A 15,436-nucleotide genomic window follows, 5' to 3' on the forward strand; every position below is an offset into this window, starting at 1 on the left:
CAATTCAATTATTGCTCTCTTTAATTGAATTAATGCGCGCATTAAATCATTTATTGCTCTCATCAAAAGAATTAATGCGTGCTTCAATTCAATTATTGCTCTCATCATTTGAATTAATGCGCGCATCAATTGAATTAATGAGAGCAAAAATTGATTTAATGCGCACATTAATTCAATTATTGCTCTCTTCAATTCAATTGATGAGAGCATCAATTGAATTAATGAGAGCAATAATAGATTTGATGCGCGCATTAATTCAATTATTGCTCTCTTCAATTCAATTGATGAGAGCATTAATTTCGTAGAAATATTGCTCGCAATAATTGATTTAGAGCTCGGTATAAATAATTTGATGATCTCTTTAATTCAATTGAAGATAGCTTTAATTATTTACAATGCTTTTGTATAAGGAATTAATGCGCGCATCAATTCTTTTAAAGAGAGCAACAATTCAATTAAAGGGATCATTAATTCAATTGTGGACATGTTGAATTGAAGATATCTTTAATTATTTAGTTGCTCTCTCTAAAAGAATTATTGCTCTATTCAAATGAATTAAAGATATCATTAATTAAATTGAAGAGAGCAATAATTGAATTAATGCGCGCATTAAATCCATTATTGCTCTCATCAAATGAATTAATGCGCGCATCAATTCAATTATTGCTCTCATCAATTGATTTAATGCGCGCATTATATCAACTATTGCTCTCTTTAATTGAATTGTAGCGCGCATCAATTCAATTGTTGATATCATTAATTCATTTGAAGAGATCGTTAATTTAATTAAAGCGCGCATCAATTCAGAAGAAGAATTAATGCTATCATCAATTCATTTAATGCGCGCAATAATTCAGAATTGAAGATATCATTAATTATTTGAAGAGATCTTTAATTAAATTGTTGAGCGCATCAAATGAATTGATGATATCTTCAAATAATTGAAGATGTCTTCAATTATTTGAGTTTATGTTAATTTGGCGCTCCATAGACATAAACAATTCTTAATACTGATCTTTTATGTAAACACACGCAAAATATCTGAAATATGAAGTTATAATGTTAGTTGATTCTGTTTACCAGGAGTGTACACATGTTATCATTTTTTTCTTCATTTGATAATGTTTTGCATTGATGGAAGGTATCTGTTTGAAAATGGAATCAATCGCGGTAACCAGATAATGGATTAGCCATACGCCTGCATAGGTAATGAAGACTCATAAATCCCACAATCAATACAAAATAGAGAGTTGGGTAAACACGGACACATGAACACACCAGAGGTGGGATTAGGGCCCTTATTCACAAAAGATCTTACGACTAAGATGGGAAAAAAAACTCTGTCTGATAATCAAATACCGATCACAATGTCATAAGTATGTATTAAAGTTTTATAAACCATGAATGTACTTTACATATTAATTAAGAAAGTCTACAAGAGATGAAAAATAAGGAAATTACAGTGTTTGTAAATTTTGATCTTAGTCGTAAGATAGTTTGTGAATAGGTGCCCAGGTGCCTAGGATGAGTAAGCAGTTAAGAGAACGACTTGATTTGTATCACAACATATTGTTATATTAGTCGCAACAAATATCAGTAAATATTTTTGATTGAATTTTACATGAAATAGTGAAGATAACGAACAGTGACTAATCTCAAATATATCTTTTTTATCCTTAAATCAACGGTCACAAAGTTAAGAAATTTCAATATCTTAAAGAAATGTAAGTAGCAAATTTTACCAGACAAAATATTGTACAGGGAGGACATGTCGAAATAAAGAAAACCAATGCGAATGCTGGTGCTGGGTACATATCCTTCAATGTCATTGATGCTGGTAACCGATGAATCTGTCAGAAATATCATAATTATTCATGCATAAGAATACCTATAAAGGAACCTTTATACATGTTATGCTAATTAAGGGAAATATCCACTTTACAAGATTTTCATGACGTCTTGTGCATACATAGTTTTCATATAATCACTGCTTTGAAACGAATAAAATTAAGAGACTATTTACGATAGAAACATGCAAAACCAAAAATGTTACGATGAAAGGTGTTGGCGAATTTTCATTCTTGATGATATTTCAAAAGTATTTTGCTAGTTCTAATGGGAAAGTCGATTAGTATCCCGAATTCACATCTTTCGGCGTTTCTATTTATAGCACACTTTTCATGATCATTTTCATGTATGTATACATAATTGGGTAAATTCAGCTAGTCATGAAAATCGTAAATACGAAATAATCGCATATGACGTCAGGTATACATAATCTTTGACAACAGTATCTCTGAAATGGTAAACATAGCTTTTACGTTAATCCTCTGTTTTTAAGTTGTATAGTGTTTTGATTAGTAAGATTGTATATTTTCCCAAAAATGATAAAAACAAAAAACACTTACGGTAAATAATAAACTTCCTTATTCGTATCTTTGAACCAGGAACACCTAAACTATCGATCATATATCCCTTTAAAGATTTCTGAAGAAGGAAGTACCATATTTCGGAGAATTTATGACATGGTGAACTAATTAGGGGTATTTAACTTTTTAAATCATCAATCAATATGTATAAAGAAAAAGAATCCAATGAAATAGAAAAACATTCTTTAGCATTATAATGCTACCCGCAACCTCACATTTAAAATACAGCATAGACCTGCTTTATCTCATCCGTTTAAAGAAGGTAATGGAAAAATAACCAATAGAAACCAACTTGAATTATCAATACAAAGGGCAAATCCAGAAGAAAAACCAATGTTAAGATCACTCCTATACGATTGCTAAATTTTGTCCATCTTCTCTACTGTTTAGGTTGTAAAATATTAAGCCAGACTCGTAATGTAGCCCATCCCCTTACTTTGTGAGGAGTTCAAACGTAATATGTTTGGGAAAATTTAAAGATCCGCGTATTATTAAGGTAATTGTTTTTATATAGGGAGTCAATTGTACTCGATATACACGAGTAGCATTACATCAGTTGATAGAAATGCATTTAAATACCCCAGCAGGTGTTCCCAGGGATTTAAAATACAATGCAATGGAAGATTGTACTTTTATTATTTTTAATGGCTTAGTGAATGATATAATTTCCGATCATCGAGCGTGGCAGATCGATCATGGATATACTGGGAGAGTTTATAGCGTACTTCAGGGAAGTTGAAACGGTTTATTCTCCTCAATGAAAGGCATATATAATGATCAGTTATCAATCTCATAACTCCTATAAGCAATACAAAATAGAGAGCTGGGCAAACACGGACTCCTGGATATACCAGAGGTGGGATCAGGTGCCTAGGATGAATAAGCATCAATTTGCATTTATAATCTTCACATTATCTAAATCAACATTAAACAACGCTTCTATCCAATAAATTTGTATGTATATGTAGTTTGACTTTTGTCTCATTGTATTCTTTTTGCAATCATCATAGAGATGGTATGTAGGTGTATTTAAATCAAAGTACCTAATGACAAAAATACTGTATACATGTATATCAAAGTAAATCCCCCGTCTTTTAAAAAACAACAATTTTTCTAAAAAAACTTCATTCTCAACATGTCCCTACACGTGTTCTACATGTAGATCTATCAAATTTGAATTGAAGGGAGAAATGATTACACATGTAACTGCAGAATTAGAGGACGCCGTGTGAATATCCTTTGCTTCTTTTCATCTGCATTCCTATGCTATGAAGTGGAGTCATCTTCAGATTTTGTAGACGAAGTAAGGAAATGTCTTCCTTCGAGATTACAGTGTGAATCAAAAGTATACAGGGATGAATGTAATCGAATGCACTTCTGCAGAATATTAAGAAATATAAGAGAAATTTTGATGAATGATATCAGAGACAGTGTATTGACGTTAAAAAATATTATGATAAGATACCTGTTATTTCAGTAGAAATACTACATTATCGCCACAATTACTCACCATCATGAATTGTTTCAGTTCAAAAACATTTTTATTTCATATTAAGATGCAAGACGTTTCGTTGTATATTTCTATTGGTAGCCAAGTTATTTCGCGTTATGTCTATGAAAGTTGAAGATGTGCGTTTATCAATACAAATACTCACCTTTCTCTTTGTAATCACATTTCTAAGTTGACAAGCCTTAGACAGCCTCCTCCAGTAGTTTTCCTTTCTTTATCAAAGCTACACATTTACCACATACATTGCATCATCGTTGATTCTTAGATAAGTTTTCCATATCATCACTGTATATTGAAAATACGTTTGTTGTATGTACAATTAGATGAAATATCTTTGCTTCTTCAAGATGCATTATCTGCCATGGTGTTACCCGCAAAGAAGTTTACATCTTTTATCTTGTGAATTGTTTCATTTAAGTGAAACAATATCCCATTTTCTCTAATACAGTATTGTTACACAAGGTTCGAAGATAATTCAAAGAATGAGATAATCATCAATTCATTTCATTCGTCTAAAATGACGAAAACTACCTTGTTCTTCAATTATCTTCGGCGTACAATTTTATAACTTTTTCATATCGTTAGAATTTGTGTTGTCAGTTTCGACCATACTTGATACAAAATATGTGTGTCTAAACTGTAAGAAGGATTATATCATTTCTAAAGGAGAGGTACATGTACATGTAGAATTCACAAAAAACATTAACATCTATTTAAACTATGGCCTCTGTTTAAACCATGGCTCACCTGTCAAGGGTGACGACGATGGTGTACATTTATAGTACAGGCTTCCCAGTAGGGGCCCTGCTACACTAGATGTCAAAGGTGGGATTACAATAGGTATTTATATTCTTTTCAACATTCTCAAAAACCACATGGGTAGACTTCATCACATTGATATGCTAGCTTCTCCGTGTATTTTAGATTCATCTTTATACACATCTAGGCCCCCCGGCCTGAGCGGGATCACAACAGACTCATAAAGTTTAGAGAGGAGACCAGGGGAGCAATTTACAAAAGAACTTACGACCAACTTTACATACTGGAATTTTCCTGTTTATTGTAAGATAATTCACTCAAATATAAAATACATGTAGTGAAGAAATATTATTATACCCCAGTATGCGAATTCTATGCAACGCGTAATCTGATTGGTCTAGACGGTCACACACTAGGGATAACAAAACTTCATATCTCCCTCTCAAACATCATATCTCCCTATCATATTTACTGCTTGGGCAGCCTCGTGCATTTTCCATAAATTTAAGGTCAAAGACGGCGAAATGTATTGTGACGTCACAATAAGTCCGAGTCATTCTACTTCCATAATTCGTGAGGCACAAAATATGCTGGTCTCTGATACACAGTAAATCGCCTGGTTTGGGTTGATACAAAACAAGCAAGTAAATCAGCATTCAAGGAGAATGGAAATACAAAAACTGGTTATCATATCACTGTATTTCGCTGTTTGTACCTTGTAATTTGTTGAGGCGCGTTGTTACCGTTAGGGCAATCTCAGCTACATACATGTACATGTACAATGTATAGATGAGCGGACTCCAATCTCAAATGCAATTTTGTGGTCTTGCTTTGTTTCAGTATAATAAAAAAATCATTGAATGAATGTTCGGGAGATATGAAGATTTATTCACCCAAGAAAAATCATATTCCCCGAGGGCACCATATGATTTTTCTTGGGTGAATAAATCTTCATATCTCCCTCACTATCTTGCAATAAATGTATAATGTTGAAAATTAAGTTTCATAAACGTTTTAATTCCCTCATTTAAACTAATAACTGTGTAATACAATTTAAGACTTGCGACTTTGTCGTAAGTTGTTTTGTAAAACGGGTCTCAGGAACCTAACACGGTTACCAGGGAGTGAACCTAACACGGTTACCAGTGAGTGAACCTAACACGGTTACCAGGGAGTGAACCTAACACGGTTACCAGGGAGTGAACCTAACACGATTACCAGGGAGTGAACCTAACACGGTTACCAGTGAGTGAACTTAACACGGTTACCAGGGAGTGAACCTAACACGGTTACCAGGGAGTGAACCTAACACGGTTACCAGGGAGTGAACCTAACACGGTTACCAGGGAGTGAACCTAACACGGTTACCAAGGAGTGAACCTGGAACCTGTCGGTTGCTGAGCGAGCGTCGTATCTCAAGGTTACCGCCTACTGATTTAAGGAGATTATAGAATATCTTGTTTTGAGGGACGTCTAATTGAAAATTCACATCCTTGTAGTTATTACGATTGGTATTTCATACACTCCCAAGCCAAACTTCATTTCCCTGTAGTTCCGTTCTGGTTTCTATTGTTGGGTTGTAAACTTTCGATATATACATTACATGAGGATGTTTGCATATTGAAATGACAAATACTGCCCCTATGGCTCTTATTTCGAAAATAACAATAAAAACAATAAACAAAAACTAAACGCAAGAATGAAGAAATTGATGAATAAAATACAAAACAACAAAAAGAAAAATTAAACACGAAAATAATCTATCAAAAATAATCAACCCATATACTGGAAGCAAACAGCATTTGAGAATATATGACTAACTATAAACTTTAAGAGAGAATGGCTCGGAAGGGATGCGTTCTTATGGTGGCATATTTCTTCCTGTACATGGCAGGTAACTAAGTTGATTTGTCAGTTAAACTATATCTAAAAAGTGTTATAAGAGTTTTAAATTAGTACCATTCACTCATCATAATAATTCATGATAAATTGACATAATCATTTAACAAGTCGACAAGATGATCTTAGAAGTCAGCCTGATTATCTGGCAAGACAGTCATAAACGGCATCATTGCTCGCCAGGTAATTATGTTGATTTGTCTAATGAATCTGCGAATGTATCGGATCATCATGCTGGCTTTGTCGGAAAAAGTATGTTGACACAACAGTATTACTTGATGACATAGGTATGTCTTCTTGGCAAGATACCGATATCAAGTTTTTAAAGTTATCCGACCAGTCGATTGAAATACGTGAACAGTTAACATAAAAATATGAATGGTTTGCAATATCATCTGACTACTAGAGGAAGGAATATGCCATCATATGTTCCGTCTATTTTTGAGTAAATGTTTCATGAACAATGTCCTTCACTTGCTCAGAATTCATGACTGAGATAAAAACGGACGCTGATTTACTGAAACATAAGACAACGTTGCTCTTCTGAGATGAAACTCTACGCGTGTCTAATACAATCCAACGTTGATATGGCAAGAGAAGGACCGACACTGATTTACCGAGACAAGAACCAACTTTCATTTACTGAGATAAAAACTGGTTCTCAATTATTGAAATAAAAACCGACATCGATCTATTAAAATATAAACCGACGCTCACTTACCGAGATCTATATTTCTCAGAGAGAAAAGTTTGCTTTAAACGCAGTCTGTATCTTGTCCAATCCTCTTTTTAAGTTACGTTAATTACTGTATCTAATTTCCATTCTCAATGACCGTGCAGCGTGTAACAGTGTAGCGAGACTTCCATCGTCGTCAAAAGCAAGTTTTATAATTTGTGTAGATGTTCGAGCGATTTAGAGCGCTGGACTCCGTTTCATCAAACATCGTAACTAGTTGAGTAAGATTAGTTTGGCGTAACTTTCTGACTAGACTAAATATTTTACGTAAGTCCGTTTCATCAAATGGCGCAAGATTAGAATTTACACAAGTTTTCTACTAACTAGTAGAAACACTACGTCAGGTCGAACCCTTACGTAAGTACCTACGTAAGCAAAAACCATGGTCGACTGTTAGCTGTTTGTAAATACATATGGAATTTTTACCGACGAGCTTTGCGTCGTGATCGATTTCTTCAAGACAGGAGGCTTTTAGATGTTATGTAATACCATAAGGGTTACTTCCCTTTGAAAACTAGTAAATTTATGGCTTGATTATTTTTCACAAGTGTCTATCTGTACATGAATGATGAATGTACAGTGTTATTCCCAAATCCCTTCGTAAAGTAGTCCACCGTAAAGGGAACATTCACTTTGTTGTATTATATGTAAGCTATTTATAAATCTCTTCAAAACTTCCGCTCTGACAAACTTGGAACAAATGATTAGCGAGCCCGATTCAATTCGATACGTATGGTGGGTGGATTTACGGGAGTGTAATGAACAATTACTTTAAGATCTACTATTTTCCATTGTATATCTTAAATCTTGAAAAAATATCCCGTCTTAAGAGATACATCATATAACTATAGTATGTATTTATTAAGACGGGATTTTTTTTGAAGGTTTTTAAAATATCAATAATAAAGTTCGTGATAAGTGATGTGCAGGATAATCCGTGCAGATATCTATTTTATGTTATCAAATAAAGAAAAACATCTACATGTACATGTGTATCAGGCACGAATCGGAGTGAATGGGAGGGGTGGTCACCCTGCGTTGCTACTCCACTTTTTTTAACAATACGATTTTTTTTAAAATTTTGTACTGTAAGTGAATGAGAGGAATTTATGAATAAAAATTATTTAGTGAGGTATGATCATGAGCATTAATAGAAGAAGTCTAGCCCCCCCCCCCCCCCCCCAACCACACACACACATGATGTTTGTAGGAAAATGTTTTGAGGCACTCATAATAGAAGACTCTAGCACCCCCACGATTGAAGAAAATGAAACCTGAGAGAGAAAATGGTGGAAATAACTGCAAAAGATTCCAACACCACCCACTCCACCCCACCTCCGAATTAGGATTTTGCAGATAGGACAAAACATTTTTTTTGCGTTATAACGCAAGATAAAAAGATTATTTAATAAGCCAACATCTAATTTATGTTCCAGCTGCACCCACCCCGGTCACTTTGCAAAACGATGGTATGTGCCTGTATATAATTCCAAACTGTAAAATATGCACACATATTCAATTTTTTCAAACACAGTTAGGCCTATGAGTCTACATTAATTATCCAATTAAAGTATAAATAGATAGTTAATATCTATATACAATGTAGATGTATCCTGTCGACCTACATACACTTATAATATAATAACCTTTGAAATGATAAAAAAAACTACTTTTTGTAGAAGAAGAGATGTGAAATATATACATAGACCTATACAGATAAAACAAATTTTGTTTATGGAGTGATATGTTTGATTTAGTAGGCAGTGCCCAAATAGTATGGTATAGGGAAATTTTACTGCCTCTGCCAACACGGCCACCTCTGTCTCCTCCCAATATTCCGCTTGTGCATTTTCTTTGCGTTCTTGTCATTCATTATTTAGGTCCAGACGACAAGTGAAAAAAACACGAAAGTATGATGCACGCATGCTCAGGACGCGGTAACTAAGCACGTAAGCTTAGTTGAAAACTTAGTCGAGTAGTAACGTACGCATGTATTTACGTCGTTTCGTGAAACGCGGTTTGCGCGAAACTAAGATTATACGTAACTAGATTTACGTAGTCGGCGTAAGACTTAGTTGAAAATTTACACTTATTGATGAAACGGCGTCCTGGCCACGTGATTTTGATCCACAATCCTAGTTCAATCTTGGGTGTGGGCGAAAGTGGGTATCCATATTTAGTGAATCACCCTGTATTTTATGGTTCAGTGTTATATATATATATATATATATATATATATATATATATATACATATAAAGCACTGAAGAACCAGCAACATTCAGTATCCAAAATTGTCGGATCTATATTAAATAGATACAATGGTCAGGGAAAATAATTATATAGAGCACTAGAATGACCAACGACATGAACAATTGGAATTATCAAATTTTCGGGACAACCCGTCCCTTCATCAGGACGGGAAAGGATTACATTATGGAGAAAACACACACACACACACACACACACACACACACACACACACACATATATATATATATATATATATATATTCAATAAATTCTTTTTTCTTGGTATCGGGATAGAATAAAGTCAAAAAATAAAATCCAATACTCAAAATTTTGACTTCAAAGTTTGAGTATTGGATTTTATTTTTTGACTTATATATATATATATATATATATATATATATATATATATATATATATATGTATATATATATCCTACGTATAGAGCCTTTATTCATTTGTTTCATGATAATTATTACATGTATAATCAATATTTATTGTACTCACAGACAGAATATCTCGGGCAACCTGTTCGGAAGTCACAAGCTTCATTAGAACAATTACATGTCTGACCGCATTTTGCTCCATACGATGGGTAGGAGCATTTCTTCAAACATGCTATGCCAGAAAATCCATCTACACATTCTAAAAATAGTTATTATAAAAAAGTTAGATATCATAACAGTATTTCATTCCATGGCTGTGAGGTACGTTGGCATGTTATGCACGGCAAAGACAACTGAAAATATCATCTGCCTCTGAAAACTATATACAATTTTTTTTCTAAATCTTTGTTTCAAAATAGGTTGATTTCATGCTGATTACTTTGGACACGTATGTAAAACAAGAGCCTAAAAATCGGTGATTCGTGTGAAAGAAGCATCTGACATCACTCGCACATTCTGCTTGCAATTATATCACTGTTCGTGATATTCACCTTTCATTATTTGAATATGCATAACAAGAGAATGTTTGTGCATTGAATAAACAAACTATAACCGTACTTGAATATATTCCACATCGACAAGATGATGATTGAATGTTAATTAAAATATCAATTATGCCTTGTGCACTTAACCCCAAATATGACAAAATAATGAGGGGGAGCTAGCAGTAACTCTGAAGCATGCGTTTCGGTGTTAATTGCCAAACTTGATTAATTTATTAGTTTAGACATGGATGCGTTTCATTTGCGATTGATTGTCACCAGCCGGTGAAGGGCTGCAACATTCATATATATGCTTGGCGCTTACGGTATTTGAGTAGGGAGAGGTCTTGATCGTGCTACACCTGTTGTGACACGGGGCCTCTGTTTTTGCGGTCTCATCCCAGGGAACATCCCATTTAGTCGCTTCTCACGACAATCAAGGGGTACTGAGGACTTACTCTTACCCAGACCCCAGACCCATGGATATAGATACATTTAGTACATCTATTTCAACTGCTGGGAATTCTTCGATAGAGATACAATTAGAATATAAAGAAAGAAAAAAAAATCGAAAATACACGAAGGTATGAACTGCAACACTTAAGCTGCCTTACATTTCAGTATGCCGGCATGAGTTATCGCAGGTCAATGTATTTTCAAATAATGAAATACTTTACAGAATTTGAAGAAAGTTAAAGCCATTATTAACAGACAATAACACAATAGCAAAAACTACATATAAATACACAAAGCACTAAAACTACACTTAAGTTACAAACGTATTTACACTGAAGATTACATGTTTTGGTTTTTAGGTTTGCCAATCAATGGTAAGTGCAGAGCGAATTAGGACATGTCCTATTCGTCCAAATGGCTGATCCACTATATCACGTATATGATTTTGAAGAAATATGGAATAAACTAATAACCTGCACAGTTGTCTGTCTCATTACTCCAGACGTAACCAGGGCAACAGCCGTCAGGATATCTTTAACGAGAAAATGTGTAAATTAATCAAGTACTGAGTCTCTCTGTTTATCTCAACAACAAAAACTGTCCAGAGTATCAAATTAAATTCTTACCTTGTGCAATTAGAAGAAGTAACTGTAATATCACAGAGGTAGAGAACAAAGAAAATTTTCAAAATGGAATACGTTAGTGTCATCTGTAATCTGTTAGGAGAAACTAGCAATATTTGACTTAAACGCGGAAGAAATGGATAGTTTTAATTCTGTGTGTCATCATACATGATTTAACGGAAATGATTTTACGCTCGAGTGTGGCGAGAATTCCATCATCATCGAAAGCAAGTTTTTTGACTTGCCTAGATGGTCGAACGGTCTAGCGCACTGGGTACATGCAGCTGGAAAATTGGTTCCGCATCTCGTAAGTGCAACCGCGGATAGGGGCGGAAGTGGGTTTAAATAAAATAAAGTGAAATTTTATGTGCTTTATATTAAATATTTCTTCACTTAGAGCAGTTATATTAATTTAAGACTAACCCCTAGTAGACAATAAACGAGGAAATGATTGCACTTGTACTGTGTATCGATATCCTTGTGTACCAACCTTCACGAGTTACAATGAGAGTCACTCGATGTATTAGATTAAAATTCAAAGTACTATTGAAATTGAATCAATATGCCAGTTTCGAGATAAGAGCTCTCTTGTATGGGAGGTACATTTAGTAGAACTTCGAGGGCCTAAGTGGGACAGAGTGAACCTACAGTCAGTGAGGAGGACGATAATATATATTATTGATTGATTCTTACTTAACGTCTTTCTCGAGAATTTTTCACTCACATGGAGACGTCACCAAGACCGGTGAAGAGCTTCAAATTTAGGTATTTGCTCGGTGCTTACGGCCTTTGAGCAGTAAGGGGTCTTTAGCGTACCACACCTACTTTGACACGGGACATCCGTTTTTAAGGTCATCTCCGAGGACCCGTGACATTCACACCTGATACCGAGCGTTGGCGATGGAACTGTCACTATATGTTTTTTAACGACTTAGGTCTGTCGCGGCTGGGATTCGAACCCAGGCCTTCCGCATGAGGGGCGGACGCTCTAACCTCTAGGCCACCGTGGGGTGCCGATAAAAGGTATCAAAAGCGGCTTCTCTTGAAATATGTAAACGTTGGAAATACAAAATACTATCGAAAGAAATCTTTAAATTTACTAAAGCAGAAACATAAAAACAATGTCATATTTGAAAGTAATATCCTGGATATGATACTTACTACCAACGAGATTACGTGTTATAATAAGAACCCTTACCGAATTCCATGTATTTAATTACTCCCTGAATACTTATCATCTACTTAGTTTGTGTATCAGTTGAATTCGGGTGATGAATATTCGTCCCACTCCCGCATGTAAACAAGTTGTTTCGCGCCTTACTATGTACGAGAGTTCTTCAAAGGGAAATAACTCAAACGTATCTCGAAACTGGTGTATTGAACAGCACCTTTGCGAGGCCACCGAAAAATCATATTTCAGAATTTGGCATCTTCAGTTGAATTTTTTTTAATTTGTGCTTTTTGATTCTCAAATATTAGCATGGAAACCGTCCAGTTTGGAACTGATTAGTTCAGTATGAGGCCTTAGCGTCAAACGTTTATTTCATTTTACATATCAAGTGTATAGCTGTGATGTATCAAAAGTTTTTTTTTCTGTCATTATTTTTGCACATATCCGCCTCGATTGTTTGGCGTGTGCAGAATTCAACCTCTTTCGTACATTATCTCTTTATTAATCAATGATATAATCTCTTAGGGCTATTCTATCTATAGCTGAAGCACTCCAAAGCATGTATTTTCGCTCCGCAGAGTAGTGCACTGTTTTCAAGAATGTTTATACTTTAAAAGGTTATTGGATTATTACTTCATTACATCATAAAATGCCCTGCTGGGGAAACCTCTGAAAAGCACATGCCCCCTCAACATTTCAATCACTCAAGCTACTACTTTAAAACATTTCCTGGATTCAGATCACTATGGATACTGGTATGTTCAACCAAAGTATATTACCAGCATCAAGAGAACAAAATACGATAACTTAAAAAAAGGGCGCTTGTTAGAAAATAAAATAAAATAATAATTCTATGAAGTCGACACGTCAGACAGCATGTGACCCATTGACAGGTTGCATTGGCAAACTACCGGGGTAAAGTGCCATAACGACCATAGAATTTGCGAACTGCCGACTTTAAAAGACGAGACTGTCGAAACCCCTGCACCATCAACTTGTTTATCAGTAGCTTTCCTCGATGTATCGATGTCATGACATCAAAACGTTTGTATTAACAATAAGCTGGGCCTGGTGCAAAATGTGTTTATAGAGTTTATATTGAATTGATTAACATGTATTGATGTATATAAAGACTGCAATAATTTTCGTGTTTTGTTGTTCAGGCCAAATGTTTGACCGTTGTGTAACGTGTTTAATACCAATTATTAGGCCGTTCTTTAAATATTGATTTTTACTACGGGTTACTCCATTTCCTTGGTCAAGATAAAAGGCTTACGGAGGATTTAAGCAGTCAACTGGGGATGCTCAATATTCGAAGCTACCTGACCCCACCTCTGGTGTGTCTGGGGGTCCGTGTTTGTCCTATTACTGAATTTGCATTCTTTATGCAATTTATGAGATTGATCTCTGCTTATTATCGTCATCTTTTTTTATTATCAAAATAAATTTGCCGATTCGTGAAACATTTCGGCACAAATATCTACTGTAGCTGCTGTTAATGGCTGTAAGGACGATTGCTGTTCAAGGAAACTGATACATTTCCACATTTAAAATGTTTCCCTCTTTGCCTTTCCTGATACTAGATGAAACCCCGCGCAAGCGCGGGAAATCAGAATTAAATACTACAATGTAACATTGCATGGAGGAAGGACGTTTGAATGCGTGCTTGAACTGTTCCGCACATTAATTGAATAAACGATATTTTTAATTCAAATGAATTCAAGAAAAATATTTGAATAATTGCGTGCATTAGTATGTTATATTTATTGATATCATATACAGTTATTAAAACTTGATTATCATGAAGTCACTTGGAGCTCCAAATCAAATGTTCTTTATGTAACGTAAATGATCTTTCTCCGCAAAATTATGAATACATAATAATCGAATACGTTATGCATTATATTAATGACAAACAGAAAAAAACTGCTATTATCATAAACATTGGCGGCCTAATTTCCTGGACATTGTCGGGTAGTGTACAGCCTAGTTTAAATTCTAAGGCGCAAACTTCCAGAACAGTCCCTGTACTTACTTTCAAGATCTGTGACATCACAAAACATGTTCAACCAAAATTAAAAAAAACCTAACTTTTTATTCTGTGTATCTATGTGTTTTTACATATCAATAACTGTTAATCACTCATTACTAAAAGTCGCAACAGGACTGCTATAATCAAAATTAAAAAAGTTAAGAACATTGAAAATATCACAGGAATATCGTTGTAAAATTCTTCGATGTGTTAGATCGTTGGTTTTGGGAGGGGTGTCCTATATTGAATGGGATATGTATATATATAAGTAAAATAATTATAAATCTTCATAAAATAATAAATATGGGCCTAGTCAAAACAATTATAAGTAAAATTAACACCGAAAATCCACACAATTTAATGCTGATCATGTTGTAAACCAATCGCATCTTTTAGGCTGGCCGGGGAGGCCCGATAATATGCGATTGGTTTGACGTTGCCTCGTTTCGTTTTAGAAAAAAGGTGTTGCAAGTCTCATGTTAATTTCCCTAAAGGTGTTGCGTGAGATATCGATAAAATAAAGATATTCAAATATATGATAAAATCAATTGAAACTTACGTCTTGATTCAAACATTTTTGAAAATAAGTTTAATAGACGTGTATTAACACGAATTAGTCAAAATAATTTGAGTTTAAATCAAGCAA

At 34.6% G+C, this 15,436-nt stretch overlaps 1 protein-coding gene and 1 non-coding gene across 5 annotated transcripts in view; both read right to left on the reverse strand.

Annotated features, from left to right (window-relative positions):
- The window catches only part of LOC125673265 (uncharacterized), an 82,769-nt gene extending 71,100 nt beyond the window's left edge, over window positions 1–11,669 (reverse strand). Inside the window, exons 1-5 of one of the 4 annotated variants that reach the window (XM_056158349.1) lie at window positions 11,591–11,664; window positions 11,438–11,496; window positions 10,088–10,225; window positions 4,085–4,224; window positions 1,743–1,850 (exon numbers count right to left, since the gene is read on the reverse strand). In XM_056158349.1, coding sequence (XP_056014324.1) covers window positions 1,743–1,829 — 87 coding nt within the window. In that variant the 5' untranslated portion in view covers window positions 1,830–1,850; window positions 4,085–4,224; window positions 10,088–10,225; window positions 11,438–11,496; window positions 11,591–11,664. Of the gene's footprint in view, window positions 1–1,742; window positions 4,225–10,087; window positions 10,226–11,437; window positions 11,497–11,590 lie in introns of all 4 variants that reach the window. The other 3 variants (XM_056158348.1, XM_056158354.1, XM_056158351.1) reach the window with 3 other exon arrangements.
- Window positions 11,670–12,525: 856 nt separating this feature from the next.
- Window positions 12,526–12,597, reverse strand: Trnae-cuc (transfer RNA glutamic acid (anticodon CUC)). Its single transcript has one exon. It is a non-coding gene; the product is annotated as a tRNA-Glu (tRNA).
- Window positions 12,598–15,436: the final 2,839 nt, after the last annotated feature.

Source organism: Ostrea edulis, chromosome 3, assembly GCF_947568905.1.
Source record: "Ostrea edulis chromosome 3, xbOstEdul1.1, whole genome shotgun sequence".
Lineage (NCBI taxonomy): Eukaryota > Metazoa > Mollusca > Bivalvia > Ostreida > Ostreidae > Ostrea > Ostrea edulis.